Source organism: Cyprinodon tularosa, unplaced genomic scaffold (genome assembly GCF_016077235.1).
Source record: "Cyprinodon tularosa strain WSP-4 unplaced genomic scaffold, ASM1607723v1 ctg439, whole genome shotgun sequence".
NCBI lineage: Eukaryota > Metazoa > Chordata > Actinopteri > Cyprinodontiformes > Cyprinodontidae > Cyprinodon > Cyprinodon tularosa.
In genome coordinates this window covers 438635-464961 of record NW_024039162.1, presented here as the reverse complement: position 1 = coordinate 464961, position 26327 = coordinate 438635, and the positions used below count along the sequence as shown (strand labels likewise).

The following is a 26327-nucleotide window of genomic DNA, read 5'->3' as shown; positions in this document are numbered from 1 at the left end:
AGCCTGTCCATCCCTAACACAACATGACACTCTCCTGGTAATGCAGATGGATTAGAGTGTAGCTATGGTAATTCAAGTCACTGCATCTGTCTGAGACTTCAACTTGCAAGGGCTCTGGACTAAAAATACTGCAGCGCACATTGCTGTGTTTTTGTCTTCTCTTTCCTCAGCCTGCAATTAAACGCTGCACAGAGCAGCAGCTCAGCCAGCAGGGAGCCTGAGCTCTGGAAGACGCCCCTTCAAAGTCAGAATCCTCTTGGTAAAAGGCAATGCTAGGAAATACTCTGATACAGGTGCTTTCATCAGCTTCCACTTATCCACTTAGGGCTGTTGAAATATCACCCTCCCAACATTAGCTCACACAGTACCTTAGTCCTGGCATGGCCTGGAAGAATGTCCTCCATGCTTCCTCTCTTTTAATATGGCTGCACACATCTTTTCTTTTTTTTTCTTTTCTTTTGTGGCTGTTTACCCAGTTGAAGATTACATGGAAATCTCAGGTGGCTGCTGGGTCAATATATAGCCGTGTAAAGGTGGGGCCAGGGCAAAACAAATCAATCAATTACAATTAGACATATTTGTCCTGTTCAAGTGACTGCTCTCTGCAGACACACTAGTGAAAAAGGATATAGATCGTATGTCCTAGAGTTCCCTGTTGTATGGCAAAGATATTAAACTACTCTAACAGTAATAAAATAATAAAAAAAAATGTTAACTTCTACTTATGTTGCTCTAAGAACGGAGTCCTCTTCCAATACCTCAGACATGCATTTAGCTCTATTACCTGTGAAAATGGTCAAATGTTACCATTACGTTTTACTTTCTTGGAGGGGGGGGGGGGGGGGGGGGGGGGGGCGTCAAAATAAAAAAAAAACACACTGATAGAAACACACATTTTTATAGTTTTTAGACCAATGTCCACTAATAACATTGGTGCTACTGTATGTTGCCATAAAAAGCAGGTAGTATTGTCAGAGAGCATCATGTCGTCACTTCTTTCACACCAAATTCAATAATGTCGGCTAGATTATTTTTTTTACAGATTGCATTCTCACATGTTTTGCTGCAGACATAAACACACTACTAAATGCCTTGAAGGGGGAATTGTATCAAACACATGCATTTGTGAATCAGGGATAATAATACCACTTGCTTTATAACATATGTGATGTAATGAAAGACATGTTCATGTAAAAGCATTTCTAGAGGGGAAGGGTAGATTTTAGATTTAAACATTGTTTTATAAACCATATGGAAACACTGTTTATGACATTTAGTCCTTTAAGGTTTAAACCACATTTAAAGTGTTTGGTTTGACAAAACGGTCTGGCAGTAGCTATAATAGTTTCCTTGCCGTTTGTATCAAAAAGGTCTGCTGCTATACCTATGCTCGAACGAGTGGGTTTGGTTACATGTGACCTTGGAGTGCTCGTGGTTGAAAGGGACTTTCCTAAAAGACAAACAAATCTTTTGGTTATAAGAGGCAAAGCTAGTGGCTATACATCTACAAATACTACAAAACTACACATTTATTTTAAACAACAAGTAGTTCTTAAAGGATGATTTATTACCATAGCTACCACTGTGACATGAAGCATGGAGATTGCTGTTGCTAGATTAAAGTCTACTTTTGTTTACAGGTGCTAATAAGGGGAAATTAATATGAGTTTACAATTAGCTTACTCATTACTGCTGTTATCATAGGGGAAGCCACAAACTTTAACTGAGAGGAAGTTGACATTTTTCTAATGAAAGGAGGCATCGAGTGCTCTCTGCTGATGGCGAGAGCAAGCAGCAGACAGGGTCAATTATCTGCAGACGAGCTGTAATTTCAGACTGCTATAAAGGACCAATAGGATGTTTCCTTTTGATTGAAACTGAGGCCCACAGCAAGCACTGATGTCTGCCCACCTACATCTAAAACATGCAACTGCTACTGTATCTAATGCATCTAAATTATAGGACAACTCATACCAACATGCAACATGTTCATAAGCATTTAATACCGAGCAAAGGTATTCAGGGCTTCACATTTTTCTATTTTTTTCCTATTAAAACTACAAATTAATTTCATTGGAATTTTTTTTTAGAGCAAAACAAATTAGAAGACAATTGTGAAATACGCTTTTACAGATTTAAGTCTGAAAAGTGTGGCATTCATAAAGATCCCCCTCCTGTTATTTTTATACACTTTTCTAAGATCCACATTTGTGAGACCATTTTGTTTCTATAATGTTTTGCTGCTCTAACACCAGAATTTCTCCATAGTGGGACAATAAAGGGATTTTTCTATTATATTATATTCTATTCTCTTCCCTTTACTCTAATAATCAGACCTCTGCAGCGTTTAATAGTGCTGAGGATGGAATGAAAAGATTTGTAAGAGGTGTGCTGGAGCAGTATCGTGTGTCCCAAGCATTGAGTTTGTAAAGCACTGATTTAGTTTGTTTATGTGTAACAATGGACAAAGCCAAAGACCCAAATCCAACAGAGAATCTGTGGCAAGACTTAAAAAACTGCTGTTCATCATGCTGCTCTCATTCAAATCTGACAGTACCAGAGCCATTCCAAAAATAAATAACTACATAAATCAACAAATTGGAAAAATAAATCTTTTGATGGAAAAGAAACATACCCCAAATAGCCTGCATGTACAGTATGAGCCAAAAATTGTTCAGTATATTTTGGCTAAGATAGGCTAAATAGAAATGCATGCCACGCTCTTCAGAGTTAAAAAAACAAAAGACTTTTAACTCCATGAGTTCAATTTTGTTCTACTATGCGTTAGCTTATCACTAAAGCCCCAATTAAATATTACAACATGAAAAGAGCATCCAAACATTATAATACATATTTGCAAAAAAGTAAAGAAAGTTATAGTATGCATGTTGGTATGATGTCCCGATTTCTGGATAAACAGATCTACATACTGATGCCAACAGTAGGGGCCGAAAAAGATGCTGAAAGAGGAAAACAATATGAGAACAAAATGAAAGGAAGAGCACACAAACATTGCATGGCTGAGCAGATGTACGACATTCACATACAAATTTACAACACACACTGAATGATCAAAGCAAAATCAGAAAGCAATGCACAATTTAGTGGCATGTAAGAGTACAGACAGAGGGCCATTAGCAGAAACAACACTGACATGTTTGGTGACTGAAAGCAGAGCACCCTCAAATAGCTTTCTGTCTCTCCACCACACATAAAGCCGCCCAGTGAAATTATAAGTAACTATATAAAAATGAGTCATTCTCCTTGTAATCATTTTCACTGGCTTTTAAGCTTGAAAATAAACCATAGCCAATTAAGTGTCTTTCTGTGATTATGAGGATTTCATCTTTAAACACCAAGTAATCTTTGCATAATGAGCTCCAGTACAGCCAATATATTGGTCTTGCAGTTAGGTAAAAAAAAAAAAAAAAAAAAAAAACACAAAAAATGAAAAAGAACAACAAAGAAAAAAAAACTGTATGCAGTGATTTTCACCACTGCACTTCATTTACAGACACTAAAGTAAAATCAATTTTCCGAAGTGAAGTACGCATTCAAAAACGATAACACGAACACATGCTGGCTCACAATAATTTCCCAGAAATTTAAACCTTTGTTTTAAATTTTACAGAAAGCCAGATGGTTCTTTACTGACATGGGAATCTACTCAAAAGTAGTTTTCTGAACAGACCCTCATTTACTAGACTAACGTTGTCTGTGCAACGTTAGTCAACCCGCAGACCCGCAGTCTGTGCATTTTCGCACACTGTTCACTTGTTAACCTTAGTAGAAACACAGTCTGGGATAAGCTGCCGGTCTAGACCCCCAGCACCCACCGCCTGTCACTCACTTGATTGCAGCTTGGTGATGCTCTCCTCACTGACGACAGGCCCACAGCCAACTGCGGTGCAGGAGCGGAGATAGAACTTGTATTTGCTCAGAGGCTCTAACTCACGCAAGATCCATTTAGTGGTGTCAGGGTTGTTTATGTCAACAGCCTGTAGGGCCCCAACTTCCTCCGTGTCATTAACTACAAAAAAAAAAGAAATAAATTAATTGAAAAATGTTAGAATAAGTACTGTTAACATTTACAGCATCTAGACGTTGGTTGATGTGAAGTTGACACTCTTATTATTATTTAATTTTATATAAGTGCACATGTGATTGTATTGTATGTGATACTGGCAGTTTTAGAGAGGATGTCAAAAAAAAAAAAAACAGAACAGGTTCTAAAGGAAATAAATGTGGAAAGAGCGAGAAAGATCTTTGTCTGTTGATTGTCAGTGGAATATATCAATTTGGTCATTACAATATTATCTTCATATTGATGAACCAACACACATAGAAAAAGGTTAGCACATCTGCTGAATTGCAAGCCCAAATTACTTCTGCTTTGTGGGTACAAACTAGCTTGTTTTAAGACTTGCAAACTTTCTGAGGATTAAGGTCTAAGATTACACTGCAAAAAACATCTAGAAATAAGTAAAAAATGTCTTAAATTAAATGTATTTACCCTTAATTTGAGCAGGTAAATAAGATGATCTGCCAATGGAATTAGTATTTTTACTCCTAAAATAAGATAATTAGATAATATACACTTGAAATAAGACAAAGCAATAGTTTTTTTCTTATTTTAAATGTAAATTTTCTTGTTCCATTGGCAAAGTGCCTCACTTACCTCCTCAATTCAAGAAAAAATGCACTTAATTTGAGCAAAAATGACTTATTTAGATTTCCATTTTTTGCAGTGTACATCCAGGAAAAGAAACATTTAAAAGATCACTCTGGACATTCGAATCCAGGCATGTGAATCATTTTGACTGAATTTTATGTTCTGTTTTTGCTTTTTGAAATGTAAAGAAAGGTTGGAATGACCAGAGATTATGCTTTTCGTTGCACCTTTAAGAAGGTAAACTTACCTAAATGTATTTACCTAATGTGCATTCTATGTAGAGCATAATTAAAAATAAACATTTTTGTCTTTTGACTTACTGCTGTCTTCAGATTTATTGGGTCTTATTTTTCACACAGTGTAAGGCTCCCAGGTAGGTATGGATATGGCATTTATGTTCATTGTAACAACAATAAAAAGCAGGTGTTAAGGTGACCTTTGCTATAAAAGAGGTGCCATGTTTTTCCCTGCATTAGGGCAACTGAAATACTGACAGGAATATATTCAGTGTGCATGACTTTCTTCATTGGAACCCTTTCCTCCTCAGTAAAAATCTTGAAATTTGTTGATTTTCCATTCAAAGGATAAAACTGTTTTTGGTAAATCATGCAATCCAAACTGGAGCAGAGAAAATGCCACATGCCGGATGTTTCCATCTTGCTAATGCTTGATGTTGTAACTCTTCCACAAACCATGTGGCCTGCCAGCTTGTGTTCACAATTTTGTAGAGTGAAATGGTGAAAGGCTGCAGACTCTTTCTTGTCAACTGCTGACAAACAACAGCAAATCCAAATATTCTTCAGCCCAGCGCCAACCATGGCTGGCTTTATAAAGTGTGAAACAAGCCAGAATTTGCAACACAGAGAAAACTGATGCCAAAGTCATTTTCGACACCCACTTGGATCAATATTGAATTTCACTGGAGTGCAAACTATACTAGACTGGTTTTAAGTGTCCGTGCCCATTTGTACAAACACAAAAGCTATAAATGAAATAAAATAATGAAAAATTAATTTAGCAGTGTTACTTTTTAACTCAGAACTTTGAATGACATCTGTAGATGTTTGCTAAAAAAGGACCCAGTCTATATACCTTTGATAAAACTAAAAACCACTTGAGATGCAAGGAAAGGTGACCAGATGTTAAGCATCATCTGCCCTGGTCAATGATTGGAATATAGAAGCGTAAAATCATAATCTGTTGATAACAGTAAATGCTACAGATTGCACTGACAGGAGAATCTTACAGCAAGAGTGCAACAAATAGCAGATAACAGGCAGGTATGATGTGTACACCAAAGTTGCTCCAAGCTTTCACCATCTTTGCATTATGGAGCACCAGTCTGGCATTATTTGGAAAATGTCAGTTTAGGAAAGGCTCCACATTCATGTTTATTTCACTAAAACTATTTAAATGTCAGCTCAGTAATCATTTTATATTTTCATTTGCCCCAGTTTTTGACAGTTAAGAAATAAAATTAAAAAACTACATTCTAAATAACTTTTTTTCCACATTAAAAATTTGCATATTAGTAGTGATGACGTTTTTATGATAGGCAGTCTAATCCTCTTGAACCCTGTAAAAGACTCCTTACGCACTCTTAATAAACTATTCAGATGTATTGCCATCAAGTTAGTGGCACCAAAGCAGAACAAATCAGCCTGATTAATCTTACAGTCATGAGCAGTTAATATTGCTGTTAACGCTTTGCATTTGCACTTTGCATTTTTATACTTATATGCACTGATCTGTTTAAAACTTTTTTGATGTAACATATTAATTTCTATCAAGTATATTAAGTAAACTATTTAATGTGTAGGATGTTGCTGGTTTGTCATGGTAAGTTAAAAAAATTTGAAGACATTTTTTATAAGGGATTTCAACTCAGTGATAATCTGAACAGCCCAGACTATTAAACATGTCATGTTAGAGGTTCGTCAGAAACCTGTGAGAGCTGATGTTACTGTATGGCTGCCTTGGTTCCTGAACAGCTGTGCTGCAGCTTGAGATTTCACTTAAGTCACTGATGATACTCTAACAGCTGGCTGAATTGTCCTCAGCATTTCGCACAACTTCCGTCAAGGGTACTTCAACAAAGAGTCACACTTCAAACAGCCCATCAGCCTAATTGCTGTGGCACACCATCTGAAACGTCCTTTCCTGAAATAATGCCTGATGCTAAGCCATCTTGTGCAGTGACCAAATCAGCAGTGGCGGCCGGCCCATAGGGGGCGCTGGGGCACCGCCCTCCCTGATAAGAAGAGAGAAACGTAAAATATATTTTTAGAAATTAACTCATAAATGTCAGTTTTACTCTCTAGACTGTGTAACTATAAGCAAAACAAATTATATATACTACATTTCCCTATCTACTGTCATTAATTTGTGGATTTCCACAGACAGACTCCTACCGTCTCTGTTCTGGGGGCGTTGATCAGACTGACCCACATTTGCAGAGAATCTGTCAATCATGTACTATTGCTAGGTGAATTTAATGGCCAATCAGCGTCTCGGAACTTTATGGTATTGGGGCGCTGAAAATACTGCGCTTTTACAGGCTTCTGAACCCAAGCGCAGGTGCAGACAATTAGAGGGAAGATGGCGAATGTAACGAGCGAGATGCAGCTTCCACCAAATTCGGTGAGATCCTTATTTATCTAACCGTTTGCCAGAAGAACATCCCTGTTGTATGATATGAACATTTCATTTCATGGTTATTGGGACTGTGACGAATCCACCTCGTCGCTTAAAACAACCTCTCTAACTTTGCGCGCCACACACACATTCCTGTTATACTGTGCTTGTGAGGACCAATACACTCGCGCTGAGATCAGTAGCTCCATGAACTTAAAACACACAAGCTGTTCCTGGTTACCTGCTGGCGTATTGAGGGTGCACACTTAATATTTCAGTGGGGTTAGCCGTGTGTGTGTGTGTGTGTGTGTGGGTGTGTGGGGGGTGTGGGTGTGTACGTGTTTATGCGGGGACTTGTCATCTTCAGTCTGGCTGCGTCTTTGCTGGGTTCAAACCCAGTTTGGTGTAATTGAATAAGTCAATGAATCTCTGTAAAAGAATTAAGTTGTAAAAATTATTTGTTTTTGTACATCAATTGTTTGTGGAGGTAATATATGGACAAAACTGATTAATGAGAAGAAATCAGAAATAAGAGAGCCTGAGGTGAGGGGCTTAAACTATTTAATGAGGGCTGTGGGAAGAAAAGCGGCAATTTTTGTTTTCTGTTTCTTTGTTACATTGCTGGTAACTGGAGGGAGGCTGAGGCCCAGAGGATCTTGTATATGTTTAGTTTCTTTTGCACCCTGTTTTGAGTTTTTGAGCTCAATAAATCACCAACACCGGTAACCCGACTGAGACTGGATTCTTGGAGGCCAAAGAACCCCGTCACAGTGACCCAAATCATCACTGTTACTGTTATTATATAGTAAATTAAATCATTACTGTTAAATTGTATGTATTGTCCAATTGTTTATTTGAATTCTTATTCCGGGTTAGTTGGAGACATACACTAGGCTATATCAGCCCCACCAAAAATATTTTTCACCAGCCGCCACTGCAAATCAGACTCCATTTGCTGAGCTGCACTAAAGCCGGGCATACACTGTACAATTTTAATCGTTGCATGCAGTTACAACTCGAACTGTATGACGACATGGCTGGGTTTAAAAGTTCACAGCTCATGATGCATGTTCTCACACTGTATAACCCGATGCTCTGATGCGATCTACCTTCTCACGCTGCACATTCAAAAACCACATGTCGGACTCAGTGCCGAGAGATGGCGCTGGTCAGACTTGTCAATCTGGAAGAATTAGAAGGAGAACTCCACTGTTGGCACATGCGCAGTGCTCAAGGTTCTGGTAAATCAGCTCGTAGCTCTGCTTCAACAGAAGGATTTTTCCACAAACACCTCACCACGGCTGACTGCATTTCAAACATGTTTGATTATCTCCCAACCTTATGATTTCTGATCGGGAGGTGGTCCTGAGCGGCTAATCACCCCTAGTTACCCTCTGTATACTACACAGCGCAGGACATATGATCAGGCTGAAAGTCTGGAGAATCAGCTCGAAAAGGGCAAAGACTAATATATTGTATGCTTGGCTTTAGTCATTACCTTTGTTATGACTTCTGCTCAAGATCAGCAAAGCATGTGCACATGTCAGGTGTCTGGATACAACACTCTGAGATACAGCAAGCTTAATACTATTTTCCACTAACCAGCTTATGTTACTGCAAAAGGTAAGGCTAGAAGATTTGCCAAAAATTTACATTTCTATTATCTTTGAGCAATATCGCAAAAGCAATTTTCTTTTGCACTTACCACAAAAATGTAAGTTTTTCACCCCAGACAAATATTGTGTTTATGAACTTGAAAGCTTGCTTTTTCAATCTCCATTTTGGCTGGACTTTACTATCATTATTGTGCAGGAAAGTGCTTACTTCTACTCATTGACGTAGATCTAAGACATAACGGGAATTCTTTCTTCCCTTCTGTGTGGCAGCAAACTGACTTTAAGCGTATTACTGCCACCTAAAGGGTTGGAGTGAGTCAAGTCAGTATGTTATGCTTGTTAGAAGTCATGTGACCAAAGTTGAGGGACCAAAGCTATATAATTTAAAGAGCCACAACTGGCTTGCAAGTTGCACTTTGGACATCACTGAATTATGTCATCTTATACTTGTTTATTTTAAAAGATTTGTCTATAGACCGTATTTCCGTAAAACATTTGTAGTTTTACTGAAAGTTTTTATAAAGATAGAATTTCATACTTTACAAGGCTTAGTGCAACATAGTACAAAGGAAAGTATCAATATTTAACATGTGAATATTTGACAAATGATAAATTTAAATCTAGCTTGTAGAAGCATACTTTAGAAGGAAGAACATCTCAATTCAGCATCATCAGTCTTACCAGTTAAAGAGAAATACGTACTCAGTTGGTACTCCAGAAGGTACCCTGTTAGAATCCCATTAGGCTCTATAGGAGGGCCCCAGGCCAGAGAGACAGATTCCCGCTTTACATCAGTGACTCTGAAATCTGAATTTTTCTCTGGGACTGATAGGACAGGGAGCAAAAAGCACACAGTAAGTAATAGAAATATACTTTCTTGGTTAGACCTTTCTTTTTGAAAAGCTGCAAATCAATACTGCTTTGCCAGAACCTTACCTCCCTCTGGGGTTTTGAAGTTGACTGGATGGCTGCCTGGACCGTTACCCCGCCCGTTGAAGGTCATGACGATGAGGCTGTACTCAGAAAAGGGCGTCAGGCCCGGCACTGTGGCATGGGTTCGGTCCCCAGGGAACGTCAAGGAGTGCTTGTCTCCGTGGCTTTTCTTCGAGTCCACCAGACTGCGCAAACGCCACCAGTTTATCTACAGCACAGACAGAAGCTTTCTACATTATGCATATACATCTGTGCAATGAGATGCCAAAAGAGTTGTTGCGAACAAAGAAAACACTGAGATTATCAGTGTAGATGGCAGACAGGGGCACGAGAAGCAAACGTTGAGAGCAAGGTCGAGGCCATTCCTTTTAACTGTGTCTGATAGAAAGGCTGTGTTTTAAGAGGCATTACCCTGTAGCCTCCCAGATGTCCATGCAGCTTGTCCTTGTGTACGCGTGTCCAGGTAACCTTGACTGCTGAGCTGTTCATCACCTCCACAGCAACATCATCAGGGGCAGCAGAGGGAACTGCCAAGGAAAACACACATCAGAATCAGTTATAAGCTGAGTCAGTCTGGGAGAGCCATAGCAGCGAGACAAGGCTAGTCTGAGGAACTCTGTGGACAAGTTTTCAAAAAAAAAATAAAAATGACACTTTATAATCTATAAAAACAAAATCCTTTTAAAACACACAAATGTTTGCTTGACTAGCTATAGAAAAGGGGATCTATGGCTCAGAAAGCAGATAAAAAGCGGAACCAAATAATTAACACTATATTACGGATTGCACACAACACTGAGGTGGTGTTATAACCTGAGGTGACATCCACAGGACAAGTCCAGAAGAATGCTAAACACAGGAAATACATGTTTAACACAAACATTGTTATCTTGGATTAAATCATACATTACACCTCCACTACTCCGGACCCTGTTAGAATCCAGCTGTTTGAGACCTTTAAAAAACTTTAGACCATACAGAAAATATTACTGTAGCTGCCTCTGCTCGTTAGCGAGGCCCTGCAGCTGGACAACACAACATCATAAAAAGTCAACAGCAAAATGCTGTTATACTATATTGCAGCTTAAAAAGGTATTTTCAGAGGTAACAAATATTAGACAACTGGTCTGCACTTGTGACATTAAGTGAAAAGTCAATTAATTAGTTTCATTAATTGAAGTTTACCATACAGTGAAGACAAATAAGATGAAAACATTAAAAAAAGGTAATAACTAATAAAGCAAACCATATATCTTAACTATTTTTTCACATTGTCTGAGACTAAAACCACAACTTTCTATATGTTACAGTATTTCGATAATATGGGGTAGACCAGCACAATGTAATGCATCTCTGCAGAGTGGAATCAGAGGAATTTGTGGTTATTGCCCTGCTAAAACCTGAAGCTGGGCCTCAATCTTAAGTATTTTCTTACAGCTTTTAGGCGTTTATCTAGAATTTTTCCAGCTTTAGCTCCATACCTCTTTTGAATAACTTTCCTCAGCTTAAATGTCCTTCCTGGAAAAAAAGCACCCCGACAGCATGATGCTCACACCACTATGCATTACAATATGAGTTGTTCAAGGAAACAAAGAAGCTCGACATATGTATACAGTGCAGCACTTCACCATTAGGACTGTAAATTAAATTAATGAATATGATGATTTTGGTTTTCAATATCAGAAGGAGGAGTAAGATATGTGACTTTCAATGGAAGGCATTTAACTTGTGTTTTATTCTCCAATTCCCACTCTTGTATTCATAGACGTGACAATTTTTTTGCTAGTGATAGGTGATCTGTGTATGGAATATATGCAGAAGTCTAAATTAATATGCATCATACTGTGATTTATCTTTACAAAAAGTGTAAGCTTCGTTTTTGAGTTTTCCTTAAGTTTTGGTAATCACATGCCAGCTTTTTGGTTCAAACCAGTGCTTCTTGACATAAATCAAATATTAACGGAGAAAAAATGAGAACATAGTAAGAAATTAAGGTTTGTGATTTTTAGCCCTGTGTTACATCAAAGCCACAGCTTGAGGTGAAGGTTTCATCTTTTGTAAGATATCTTATAGAATGGTGTCAAAGAAAATGACACGGTGTCAGGTTGTGTGGAGGTTTTTAGACGACCAAAATGCAGAGAAAGAAGCAAGAGGTGGTTTCTGGTTGATTTAATAAGTAGTGGCAACAGAAGCATAAATCCAAAAAAACAACTGCTCAAGCTGAACAAAAAAACAGAACAACAGGGAACACATGGGTTAAGAAAGGAATGAAGAGACTTCAGCAAACCGCAGAGGAGGAGGAGTATATATGCCAAACAGAGCAAAGAATGGAGTAATGAACTGATTGGGAGCAGGTGTGGATAGAAGGATCTAGAAGGGAGCTAGGGGAAAGGAGACTGACACAAGGGGACAAGAGGTTAAACAAGAAATACATAAGAACTCAAATGAAACCAGAAAACAAATAGAATGACACAAAATGGATATTAAACCAATAAAAACTCAAAAAGAAAAATTAAACAGATCCAAAATATGCACAATCATGACACAAAGGCTGATGTTTTTCTTTTGCAAATGTAGAAACATTTCAAAAGAGAGTGAAATGTTGATAGAGGGCTAAACTGTTATCAAAATATAACTGGCTCTAAAGCACTATTCTATTTGATAAAAAAATATCACCATATATCTGTTTTAAGTAAGTCTAAATTTGTGTAAAAATGTGTTAGGACTTGACAATTTTTACTCTCCTTACTTTTAGAAGGAATACAGCTAATTTATCAGAGCTTTTAAAGCAGGCTATTGGAAGCTAGTGTGTAATTCTGAGCAAAATCTAATGATCAGACGACAACAACATGAACCACTCCCCCCACTGCTTCTTCCTCTCCAACAATACAAAGGCTGTCATGGTACAAAATTAATTCTGCAAAGTCTGCATCACCTATCTTGTCAAGTGATGACAAGGTTTGTTTACAAAGGACATTTTAGGAAAATATTTTATTACTCTGTGTAGCATACAGTTTTTATGTAGACTTAATTTGCAGCAGTCACATTCAAACATAATGGTGATCTCTGTGATACCAGAGCATAAAGATGGCTGCCTCCATACATGCGAGGCCTGTTTCTATGTATCTAGAAATAGCAATTTGTAAGGCAGCACAAACATAAAGATTAAGACTTTCAGTTTTTAGGTCATAATAAATCACATACTTATCTATAATATTTTACAATTACGTTAGTAAATCCCTCTATTTATTACACCCTGTAGCTTTAATGGATATGGACAGTAGCCACATTAATGACACTAATAGTTAAGATTTGTACAAAGCCTAAAAATAAAGTAAATAACTATTAGTGGGGATGGATCAATTGCAGCATTGTAGCTGATCACCATCTTTAAAGACCTTACCTGCAATTTTTTATTTATTCTGATAATATTTTTATGACAAACACTTTTAGTTGCAAACAGGAAATATACAAAAAAGTTCCGCTTTGTTTTCGAAAAAAAATTTTTTTAACACCTGTGATAACTAAATTTTTTCTGCGTTCACACGAGATAGCACTCTAAAATGTAAATTACAACTTTAGAGTATTTACAGTAGCTAATCTTGGGACCTCTGCGGAGGTAGATTGGATGGGGCCAAGCACTGACTGATTGCACATCATCCAAATGAAATAAATCAAGGCTGATGTAGCGGTAAAAGCCTAATAATTGCAGCAGTCTTTAAACAAGAGTGTTCTGAACAGATGAGACAGAACCTTTGGACCTTAACCCAAAATGCTACATGAAGAGGAAAACTAGTACTGCAAGTCACCTTGAATATATCTTAACAGTACTACATAGTGAAGGTTGCATCATACTGTGGGAATGTGCTAGTTATAGCAGGAATTTTGTTCGAAAAGCTTTGCTGATTCTATTTCAAATTAGAATTTCTAATCATGGAATTATATTCAGTTGAATTAATGGAGCCTAGGTGGAAGTTCAACTGAAATAACTCATTGCTGTCCTACATCCACCTGCGACACAGCCAATCAGTTTTGAACCACACCTCCGTGAAAGCCAATAGGCATCCAAAGTTCATCTTAAAAGGCCTCCGATCCACCTGTCTGCTCTGTGCGCAGGCGGCGGATGCGCTGTGTGACTTCATTCAGATTACACTGTTTCAATCCACCTCCAGCCCCTCCTCCACCATCGTAGCTAAAGCTTCATCAGAGTGTCATTCCTCCCGGACTCTTACTGCGTTCCTTGTCTCATCTCAACCGGTCCAGCAGAAGACTGCCATGTTGAGCCTGGTTCTGCCAGAGGTTTCTACCTAATTGGGAGTTTTTCCTCTCCACTGTCACTCCATGCTTGCTCATCATGGACAGGTTCTCTCAACCTGTGTTATCCAACTGGACTTCCATCTTCCAGTTCCCTGAGTGAAGCTCTAGCATCAGGTCACGCAATCCACTGGATCTCCCCATAAAGCTCAGCATACTGTCTCACTAACCAGCAGTCTACAGACTGACCAACTTCATCCATCTCGACTCCACCACAAGTTTCAGGCCTGGAGGGAAACAGCCTTATTCTTCGCTCCGCTTCATGCATATCTATAAAAATTAACCGCTATGTTTCCTGCCGAGGTCTGAGGGCCAAAGACAAAGTAATTGCATAAATACATTTCTCCTAATTGTCTTTTCTCATCGTGTGAGTTTTTCAGATTGAAATACACTTATAATATCTGACTCAAGTCAGGAAATGTCAGAATAATTTATACTAAATTTATTTCAATATTTATGGAACTTTTAACATGGGTTTGTAATAGTGTTTCCGATTCCGATACCAGTATCGGGCGGGGCCCCGATCCAGCACTAAAATGGTGGTATCAGTATCGGTGAGTACCAACAAATAGGGCACCAATACCATTTTGAGAGGCAAATGTTCATTCAACTATTGTCACCCATTCCAGGTAGACAATAAAAAGTTCTACTGGGTTCAATTTGTATCAGTCTTTTTCCTGATCACAAAGGTAGGCAGCAGCTTGACAAAGCCATGATGGCAATTATTTTACATCCAAATAGTATGCAGTTCATCATTTCATGCACATCAATTTCAAATTGATGGTATCGGTATTATATCAGTATTGGCCAGTTGTTTTTATTATGTTGGCATTTTAAACCTTGCCCAGGGACTACAGTTGAAAATTAGCTACTTAGCTAACACTGGCTCATTTACAGAAATGTTTATTAATGTGCACTGTCCCTGTTCAAATAAACACATAAATAAAAAAAAAATAAAATACTGCACAGCCAGATATCGGTATTGGGGCCAAAAAATGGCATCAGCGCAACACTAGCTTATAGTAATGAGTCTAAAAGCACAACCAAAATATGTGTAAGATGAAATGCCATTAGGTATCATTAACCAGTTTCTTTTTGTACCATAAAACCTTCTAAAACCCAAATAGGTATAAGTGAGGATTCAACTGAAATGCTGTAGTACTCACAGTCTTCTCCTGAATAGCCACTCACAATCCTGGGCTCTGGGCCCCAGCCTTGATTGTTCTTGGCTTGGATCTTGACTTCGTATGGAACGAATGTGGGAGTGTTCCAAACAACAAATGAGTGCCTCTTCACAGTGTGCTCCTTCCAGTCTTCCTCCACATCCTGTCGCCTGTAGCTCACCTTATACTCTAGACCAGGGCCATTGTGCTCTATAGGCATCAGAGGCTGTATGTGTGAGACAGAGGGAATAAAAGTTTCATTGACACATTCAGAGTTGCATGAGATGCTTTGTGGGTGTGACTAGTTAGTGTCAATCCCAGTGTGTGCAGGATTAAAATGACAAGCATAGCCGGGGAGCTGCACTTGGATCTGTGTCAGAATTTCTTCCTGGTGTCTAATAAAACACTGGAGCCACTGACATGGTCCAGCAGCAAGGCTTTTATTTAATACAGAGCTTGCTAAGAAGCTGCAGATAAAAAGATTAATCTTCTCACTGAAATCAGAGTGTGAGAAATAGAATAAGATACCATTATCCACAAAAGCAAATCATTAACAGTGGGAGAGCTTGAATCCACAAATCAGAGGCTATATTATGGTGACAGGGCAAGCAGATAATAAGTGAAGAAGAGATTCATCTTTCTACAATAAAGGCAAATGGATGACTGTGAACGTTAAAAAGATTTTCTTTTCACCGCCTTCTCTTTTGCTTTCTAATCAAAGAAAAGAAGCTGCTTTCAATAGAAACATATTCATAGCAATACCAGGAAAGGTTTTCCTCAGATCTCCACTAGAGAGAAATATCAGAAGTAGACCATTTCTACTTCTTCAATTATTTCTGCTTGAAAATGAAACATTGATAAAACTTCATCTCTGATCATAGAGAGGAATTCTATGAGCTCAAGCGAAAAGGAAAATCATACTATGCAAAGGTAGGGTGCAAAATTTGAAGTAAAAAAAAATAATAAAGGGCCATTCTCTGCTTCTTACCTCCCAGTTGATATCCATTTCATGTGGCAAACGACCTTCGATTTTGATATTTTCTGGGTTCTTGTCAGGGGCTATACAAAAGAAGAAATATAGATTTTTGTCAGCATTGTTAGTGGAAGAAATCTTCAGTGAAAGGGGTGCACAGGAGAGCAGATTTTCAACAAGAGTGGATTCAATTATGCAGCAGGTCTGGCCGCTTTAAAGCTCACAGAGCCGTGGCATAGAAAAGCTCAATGGCCTTCGGAGACCTTATCACAACATGGAATAAACACCTGACGGGGGAGTTTTGTATCTTTCTGTGGGCGCACTAGGTGGCCCTGCCCCAACATCGCTGACGGCGTACACCCGGAAGCGATATTCGATGTGACCGTGGAGTTTGAGGACAGCAGAATTGTGATTTCCAGGGACTCGGAGCAGCTCCTTCCAGTTTCCCGGCTCCCACTTGTTTTCCTCGTATTCAACGATGAACTCTGTTGACAGACATAAAAATCATTAAAGTGGACCCTTTCCAAAGGATTGCTTATCTAAACTCCAGCTGTGCTGAACCCTCCTCAAACCATCCTTTTGGCTTCCCTCCTCCTCTGGGACACAAACCAGAATTCATGCTTGGATTAATCAATAACGGATTTAGATTTTACAAGATTTAATTAAACAGTTCTGTGATGGATCCAGTATGATGAGCAGAAATGTGTGACTTATTAATGCCATTCATGGCTTTGATGTGGTGTGTTCTGTGTATGTTTACACCTATGCACCTGTGGGTGGGCTATTGTGGTCATCCCCGGGTATCCATTTTAGCTTCACACTGTTACTCTTGTGCTCAGACAGTGCCAAGTTCTCAGGAGCATCAGGGACATCTGAAAATCAACCCAACAAAGTAGCTTTTAGTGAAAGAAAAGAAAAAAAAAAACACAGACACACACAAAAAGAAAAAAACTGATACACACAGACATCAATCTCTACAAGCAAGAAAGGCCAAAGCAAAAAATGTTCAATCAAGTTGTCCCAAGAGTCAGAGGATGTGGAACGATCTGAATCTCTGACGCTTTTGTGTTTACCATTGTGAGATGTCAGCAGTATCTTGCACTACGGCTATGGGGGGCAGGGGATGGTTTAGTGGCTTGTCAGAAATGCTGCTGCGCAACAAAGGCAAGCACTGTATTTTCTGTACTCCTGATCCTTTTACAAATATAATTCTAGTTTTTTTTTATGCTTTGACCACGAGAAAAAGTAGAGATCCTGTGTTTTCTCACCTAACACCATGAGGGAGGCTGAGGCAGTGTCTCTGTCCAATGGAGTCTTGGCCACACACCTATACACACCCTGATCGCTGTGGCTAACATTGACGATGTGAAGATTACTATCCTCCAAAATGTATCTACTGACAGAGAGATGGAGAAAGAAAATAGGCTGACTAATCTTATCTTGTTAAAACATTAATATCCCTAAATGTACACTTTTATTTCAAACCATAAAAACATTTTTTTAAACAACACACATTCAGACATGTTGTATTACACTATCCTTGTGGGGACTTTGCGTTAACTTCCATTCATATTGTGTTCATTTCATCACTGACACATACCTAACCCTAAACCTAACATAAACTCTATACATGCCCACATACATGCATGCTTACACCCATGGTAAATTCCTGCATTAATTCAGAGCAGCCAATCTGTTAAATAAATAGTAAACAGGGCACACCTGCACATTATTTGAGCTCAGTCTAAATCCAACTGTTCTGTAAATGCCTGAGAGTTTTGCTAGAGAACAACAGGTAATCAGAAAGATCAAGAGACACAGCTGTAGAGAAAGCCATGAGGCAGGCCTAGTGGTTAGGACATAGGGCTTGGAATCCTGAGGTTCTGAGTTCAAGCTCCACTCCCACAGATTGCCACAATGGCAGCCCATCGCTCCCCAAGGGGCTGGGTTAAATCACAGAGTTCATTTTGTTGCTCTGTATTTGTGACAGTGTAATGAGAATAAAAAATACTGGAACAGAAAAACATTATATATTAAACTTTGGAGATCTATTGGTGGTAATAACTAGAAATGGCCATACAGTCTACACTTGGTGGCATATTTGTCAACTATTAAAAAAAGTAGGAGCATATATCATCTCAGTTTGGGGATATGAACCTGTCAATGACATGTAATCTCCCTGACTGCTCTGACTAAAAACAGACAATCTGAAAAATGTTCTTAGTATACTTCATTAATAAATTAAACAAAGAGCTGATTGTATGGCAGCCTTACTTCTATCAGTCTGCCCCAGGGCAGCCTTAACTACAATGTAGCTTACTGTACCAACATCAATGTGTTAATGAATAAATGAATAACTGAATGTAATGTAATGTGCTTTTGGGTACCGGTACTTGAACTTGATACAACACTATAAAAGTACAGGCCTTCAACCATTTTAATAACAATGTTGTTCAGAACAATTGAGAGAGTGTAAAGTACAAAAGGACTGTTATTAAGGCCTTAAAAAAACAAAACCTTAAATAAACAGGGGGAAGCATTATGGGGTGAGGGAAGGTATAAAAAAGGCTGCAAAGCAGTTGAAAAACAGGACCTTTCAGAGGGAAACCCCAAAACATATAGAGCTACAATGCAAATATGTAAGTAAAAGTAGTCATTTGTAAAAAAAAAAAAAAAAAAAAAAAAGGTCCAGTCAAAGTCCAGGCCTCAATCCAAATAAGATTATTTGACACGGTTAGATATTCATATACACAGATTTTCTTTATTTAACCTTAGAAAACTAGTTAACTAAGAAGAAAAGGCAACCATGTCACAATAACCCATAAAATGCTAACAATAATAGCAGCATAGAAATGGAATAAAATTCAAGAACAAAGACATTTTTGCCAAACAGTGTAAGGTAGAATAAAAACTACTATTTGAGCTTTGACTATATCAGCAATGTTTGAAAAATAAACAAAAATCAGTATCTTACCTTGAATCCTCAGTGTAGTTGAGTGCTATTTCTGTGTTATCTTTCTCCCATAGGAGCTCAAAGTCATTGCTGAAGGACTTGTCGTACTCTGCCAGGCAGGAGAGTCGAGCTGTGGTACCTTTTAAGATCTGTAGGTCCTCTGGGGCCAACACTATTCTAGTGGGATCTTCCACAGGAAAGATGAGTTAGTTGCACAGTGAGCTTGCTGCTGGTGCTACATTTTTGGTTTGGGCCAAGTGTTTACCTTTTATGTAAAGCATAGCATCAATGGCAGATGATCCCTCTGTATTTTTGGCCAGACATGTGTACTGTCCCGCATCACTTTCCTCCACGCTGTTGATCTCCAGAGAACCATTGTTATGAACTGTGAACCTGGGACCGTCAACAGATTCAGATAGGTCATCTTTGCTCCTAAAAAAAAAAGAAACAAGATACTTAAAAAAAATCAAGTTTTTGGTATAAAATAATCATAAATAATTTAGAACACATAAAAAAGTTACTACAGGGAAATGTACAGCCTCAGTGCTTTGTAAGAGTATTGGAACTATTCCATATTTTTACAGCATCGGTGGACATGAGTTTTTGAGTTCTTTCACAAATTTTCAGTTTACCTGAACTCAGGAATTTCTCTGGGCCATTCCAATACAAGAATACACTTCAATCAAAACCATTACAGTGGAGCTGTTGGACAAAAACCCTGCCTCAAGGTTCACACTGGAGAAAACTATTTTTATCCTCATGTAGAGGGTGGCTAACGGGCAGTGAAAGACAAAACTTAGCAAGAGTTAAAGTTCTGGCGAGGTGAAAGGCAAGTTTATGGGCAATACAGCAAAGAATGGGATCTGCATGAGTTGAACAATCTCAACTCTTGTGTATCTTCAGAGACTAGATGTTCCTGTGTCACAGAGAGAATGAGCTCAGCAGAGACACGCTTTTTTTGATCAAAATGGATTATAGAGAAAAAAAGCCCCAGTCAGCCACCACCTCTCCCTCGTTCTGGCGCTCTAACTGCCTGATGGACTGCTCAGATCTACTGCTGTGGTTGCTTAGCACCAGAGAGGGGTGTGGCTGGCCATCTTGTCCCTGTTCTTGTGTTCTCATGCTGGGGTTCTTGCTTTGATATCCTGCTGCTTCTGTCTGGGTTCCTGAATGCTCCCATGCACACAAAACTGGCAAGTCTTTAATTGGTTTCACAGAGGGTGTGAAGCACCATCAGTCTCCAGGCTGTTGCCTTGCATTTATTTAATTTTTCCAGGAAACTCCAACAAGCTAATTTGCAGCTACTGCAATGATGCACCAAAACCCCACCTTCCACCCTAATTTTTCACACTTTTGAGGGTGTTTTTTTTATGTAATATGCAGCGTTGGTTTAATCTCAAGCTATAATATTTAGTCAATAGCTATAGGATTTTATCTATACAGGCCAAAAAAATTCTATCACATCTGACCAGAGCACTTTTCCTGTTCCCATAATTTTCCTTTACATAATTTGTGACAAACATTATTCTAGAAATGATGATGGTTTGGCTTTCTTGGTGCCACTCCTCCTATAGGGTAACATTTGTAAACTAAAATATATAACATTTCCGTCAACATATTTCTCCATTTGAGCTGCAGACTGTAGCATCTCTTGAATTACATTGTCTCCATTGGCGGTGAAGTGGTTTTCAGGATATTATTTAATATTCTCAGATTTAAACTTCTCCATAAATCATTTCCCCTCACCTGTCTGCAGTGGTTCCTGTCCTAATTATGCTAATTGTTCACTAATGCTCTTTAACAACCTTCTGAAGCCTTGACAGAACAGCTGGGTTTATACTGAGATTAAATTACACACAGGTGGTCTTATCAATCAGTGGACTTCTAAAGGCAACTGTTTGCACTAGATTATACACATTTAAATCTAAGAAGATAGGAAGCTAAGTATAAAAGCACGTTATCTTTTATTTGCAGCAATTAAATAATTGGTACCTTAAACGTACAGTATGCTCTACTTTTTATGGATAAAACCTTCAAGTTTGCAGCTGTGATGCAAGAAAATTATGCGTTATCAATATTGTGCCAAGGCACTGCAAATATTTGAAAAATGTTTTAAAAGACTGGCAGGTGTCTGAATCGTTGCAGACAATAGAGCAACATGCTGAGACTCTACTGCTCCCTGCTGGGGGATTGGGCTGAAAGGAACCAGAACACTTACCAAGTGATTGTTGAAGGAGGAGAACTGAAGACCTTACAGTGCATTATCACACCCTTCCCTTCCACTGTAGAATAATCTTCCCCATTATTGGTCAGAATCATAGGCTGTAGATCTGCAAAGAATACTTGTTTAAGTGTTTACTTCTTTAAAAAAAAGAACGTGGATGGCTTTCTGTGTAAAAACATAACAGCTTTTTACTAGACCAAACCGGCAGGTGGGGAGATCTGGCTTCCTCTTTTAAAGTTCATAAAATAGCAAAGGAATTATGCAGTCAATTGCATATTAATTGAGGTGAAAAAGGTGAGAGCGCTGTTCCCTTACGCATGTATTAACAACACTTAGGTGAGTAAGTGAAATAAATGAGCCAGGAGTCAGGATGTCAGGAGTGTGAAAATCAGATCGTAGCAGAACAAAAATAATAATGAGTTAGTTGAGTACATGCACCTTATCAATTTGAGCCAAAGCCTCCCATTGGGATGCTCTGGCTCTCCTTTTTGTTCACTAGAGCAGGTACTGGGAGTTAGCATTCAGACACTGTCCAGCTTTAATAACTCTTGTGTCACTGAACGGAAACTCCAGACAAAGACATAAACTAAAATCCTATGTTTGCTGTTTCATCTGCACTCCTATGGCAGCATGTGTTCATCTATTACTAGTTAAAATAAGCACAGAACGTAGGGTGAATCTGTTAACATATAAATGGCAGAGAACAGAAGCTTGTTGCTTCTCGTTGGAGAGCTGCGTGGCTGAGTGAAATGAAAGAGCTTGCAGACAGCTCTCCTTCCCTGGGATCCTCACTGCTAAATGGGCATATGCCAGCATGGGTGCCAGCTCTAAAGCGCGACACATCAGTCAGCAGCCTGTAAATGATTCCCTGCAAAGTCTGACACATCCTCACAGAGGCTGTGAAAGTGAGATTTTGCAGAAATTTCCATCTATATGCTTTGTTTTTTTTTTTTTTTTTCTTATGTACTTGAGAAAGACATGATGGTGAAACTGAACTGATGGAAACTGGGGCCAACACAAACAGAAGCTGTTGTACTCACTCATGATCATGATGTTGGCATTGGATAGAAGGGTCCCGTGTCTGTTGGAGGCCTCACACTGATAGACTGCACTGTCAGAAGCTTTAGCATTGTGTAAAATGATGGTATCACCAAGTAACTTCCTATTGGGTGCTGGGGATTCTGCAGTAGAAGCAAGGGTGCAACAACATTTTAGATTATTGGCATATAAAAACTTAATTCTGTGAGGTACTGTAAGTGTTTTTTATTTATTTATTATAATTATTCAGTGCTTTCTGTGTTACAAAAGAAAAAAAACTTTCATCTGTGACTAAACCCACCTTATTTTAAAATGTATTTACTCTCTGTCTCCAAAAGTATTTCAGCAGCTACATAAGGATTAGAAAGGGCATTGCAGAGCTCACCAAGAAGAAGTTCACCGTTCACCCTCCATGTGATGGTTGGCTCTGGGACCCCACTAGCGGAGCACTTTATATGCACATCTGAGCCAATCATACTGAGCTGGCTCTCTGGCTCTGACACCCACTCTGGAGGCCCTGGGAACACACAGTCAGCACAATTTTATCAAACTGTCAGACAAGACTAGAGACTGCAGAGCAAACAGACAAACAGACCTATTCAGTGTCTATTATGCAGGATAAATGAATGCTGTTTACCATCCAAGGCCTTTAGACATAGACTGACAATGTAACACAGGACCTAAGATTGACCCTCAGCATAATGCAGGACTAAAGTGCAATTCCTCCTCACACATACCTGTATTATACTGTTCATAAAATGAATGTCAGCATAGAGCAAATACAAAACTTACTGTATATCAGAGTGAAAGTAAAAAAAAAAAAGGGGGGGGCTAACTTAGTTACCTAAAATCAAACAATAACTGTCTAGAGAAACATACAAGAAAATCTGTGTTGATTACCTGTTTTCAGCGAAACCCAAATAACAGAGCATCAACAGTAAAGGGCTTGTCATTGTTTATTTTATAGAATTTTTTTCTTGGTAACTAAATCTCTCAGTGAGTAAATTTTTAATGTGCTCTGTTTCAATAAAAAGCACTTATTGTCTTCCTTGAAAAACAGGTCAAGGCAAATTAATGCTATATAGAGTGATTACAAACATTAAGTAAACCCAATAATTGATTATTTTGGAAACAATTTTTAGTGCCAGTAAGTTGGATCAGTAATTTTAGTCTGACCAGCATCTTCTATAGAACAATGCTTAAGTTCATTCTCGTTTTAGGGGTAGTTTCATCACACAGTTTGTTTAATGCATTTAAATCAGTTTGAGTTCTGGACGTTAACTGGAGCATTTTAACACTGATTATTTTCTCTTCCAAGCATTCTATTTCTAGATTTGCTGCTATGTTTCGGTTCATTGTCCTGTCCGTGATGCAATTCCAGCAATATTTCAGTTGTAAGACAGAGGCCTTAGATTAATAGAAGAATGTTTTGGTGAACAGAGGAGTTTGTATTCAATTCAAGAACTGGGTGCTTCCTGCAAAATATGCATACTTGATTTTCCCTGAAATTTTTCTTTGTTCCATTTGTTTAGAGCCTGCAGGCTATAGCAATTGACCTAATCTTTCCATCCACCTTAAGTCTGAGTTAAAATGATAACTAATAAAATTGGCACGTAATTCATAAAGTCTGGGAACTAATTAATAAAAATGAAATTAATTACATTCCAACAATACCATCAGATAACAGGGAGTTAATTTCCGATGATTATCCTGAATATAAAGCATCTAAATGACAATTTGAGTTTACTTCTTAAATTGTTTCAAACATTTGTAGTGTCCTTCCTTACCATGTTGTAAGGATGTGGATAAATTTAAATCTTTATCATCCATAATCTCTGTGAATAGGTCAAATTTATTTTTTACAGAAGCTGCCAAGTTGATTTAAAATTAATGCATGCCTAATAAATTTTACATGGGGTTGAGATCAGGGCCTTTAGCCATGCTTTTCTCTTCTTCTAAAACCATCTTTGATGCTTTGGACCATCCAGCTGTGTCCAAGTTTCAACCATTTAACTTAGGATTTAAAGTTAGATAATGAGGTTAAATGAGATTAAAGAAGTCTTCTTTTTTAATGTTATCCGCTTTGTGTAAGGTACTAGTATCACCAGCTCCAAAGCATGCTCTCATCATTATGGCACTAACAAGTTCTTTGAGATTTGGTCCTTCTCTGTTTTTAGGTTTAAAATCCCATACTTAAATCCTTTAAATATTTTTCTTGATTCTGGTAAAAATACTTCAACCTTTAATATGCGAGTTAACATCTCTGCATTCCTGTTGATACTGAGTGTAAACATCTGACTGGAGCTGTCTAATAAATTTAAATAATCTGGGCTTTTTGCACCACGATACATGCATGCTCTTTTGGCAGATTAAAGACACAATTCCAAAGGCAAAATGATTTAAACTAACTCAACTTATTTACTCCACAGTATGATTTAAGATTATGCTGTTTTTTTTTTTTTTTACCTTCAACTGTCACAGTGAAGTAATGGATAGCTTCTCCCAGTAGGTTTTTTGCTCTGCACATGTACTTCCCACTGTCCTCCTGTTCTGCTCTCGGAACAATCAGCAGTTTCTTGTGGTTCTCCAGTTTTGCTTTAACAGGAAGCTGACCTCCTACCTTCATCCATTCCACTTGCGGAGTTGGACTGAAAAAAGGAAACAAAACAAACAACAACAAAAAACAGCACACTTGTTAGTTACTCCTTCAAACTACTTTCAGAGGTGGAGCAACTGTTTGCTGAAAGTTTTTGTTCGTTTTAGTTGAAGGACATATGGAAATAAATGTATATAAATGTTGTTTCACTCACATTCCTTCTGGAATACACTCCAATTCTAAGTTATCTCCTTTGACCAGCTGTTTCTCCGACCTGTCACCAGGGGGCGTCAGAAGAGAGGGTTTTCTCTCTAGAATAGCATTGGCTAGAATGCAGAAGAAAATTTGACAATATCAAAAAAACTGAAACAAGTAAAAGCTAAACAGAGGTGAACACTTCAAACTTACCACTGTCACCTTTTCCTGACATGGAAGGGAGTGATACATCAATGCACAAACAGGATACGCGTTCAACATGAAGATTATGTGGGTGAATCATGGGAAAACAAAACACAAAAACAACAAAAACATGCAAGTAAATCAGGAAATGTGGCATTGAAGTGGCTTTTGAAGTATTGCTGTGATTGTTGAAGATGAAAAATCAAATTTTACATCAAGTTTGGCTTGAACAAAAAGCAGTGCCTGAATGAAGACATGGCAGTTGACCCGGCACCTACTTGTCTTGACTTTAACAGACATGGCGTTCTTCTGAACGATGGTTCGTATCTTCGAGAAGGCAGCAAAGCAGCAGTAGTCCCTTCTGCTATCCTTTTCCACAGCATGGGAGAAGTAAAGGTCTCCATTCAGGCCGGTGGAAACCCTTTCATCTTGTTCAATGTGCTGAAGATCTGAGTGCAAAAAGATCATGGAGATAAATTCCTTTACATATATCCCATTAGTCAAATAAAACTGAAAAAGTATTTTCTAAAAATATATTTATCTAGTATGGTGGAAAAATAATACCCTGATTTCTGTATCTGCTCATTCAATATCTTCACATGTGGTGCATTAAAACATCTAAATTCATATTCATTTTTGGTAGGTAATATCCTGGCACATTTATCGCCTTAGGCTATGATGAAGCTCTTAAATTGGATTTAAAGTTAAATGTCTGTCTGCACAGCATGAGATTGTAAATACTGACACATATTGAGATCATGGATGTTTAAAGGGATTATTGCAGCTTAGGGAAGGTTTTATGTCTAAATGTA

At 38.3% G+C, this 26327-nt stretch overlaps 1 protein-coding gene across 14 annotated transcripts in view; it reads right to left on the bottom strand.

The window, feature by feature from the left end:
• The window catches only part of chl1b (cell adhesion molecule L1-like b), a 106522-nt gene that overhangs the window by 11566 nt on the left and 68629 nt on the right, over positions 1-26327 (bottom strand). For 6 of the 14 annotated variants that reach the window (XM_038299872.1, XM_038299863.1, XM_038299868.1 and 3 more), the window contains 20 exons: positions 25794-25964; positions 25525-25539; positions 25331-25442; positions 24987-25168; positions 22906-23037; positions 22523-22663; positions 21477-21588; positions 19524-19690; positions 19280-19445; positions 17574-17701; positions 17076-17177; positions 16593-16790; positions 16321-16391; positions 15336-15558; positions 10267-10382; positions 9859-10063; positions 9625-9747; positions 3851-4030; positions 2931-2960; positions 1385-1450 (listed from right to left, as the gene is read on the bottom strand). In XM_038299872.1, the coding sequence (XP_038155800.1) occupies positions 1385-1450; positions 2931-2960; positions 3851-4030; positions 9625-9747; positions 9859-10063; positions 10267-10382; positions 15336-15558; positions 16321-16391; positions 16593-16790; positions 17076-17177; positions 17574-17701; positions 19280-19445; positions 19524-19690; positions 21477-21588; positions 22523-22663; positions 22906-23037; positions 24987-25168; positions 25331-25442; positions 25525-25539; positions 25794-25964 (2640 nt within the window). The remainder of the gene's footprint in view (positions 1-1384; positions 1451-2930; positions 2961-3850; positions 4031-9624; positions 9748-9858; positions 10064-10266; positions 10383-15335; positions 15559-16320; positions 16392-16592; positions 16791-17075; positions 17178-17573; positions 17702-19279; positions 19446-19523; positions 19691-21476; positions 21589-22522; positions 22664-22905; positions 23038-24986; positions 25169-25330; positions 25443-25524; positions 25540-25793; positions 25965-26327) is intronic. The other 8 variants (XM_038299866.1, XM_038299874.1, XM_038299869.1 and 5 more) reach the window with 6 other exon arrangements.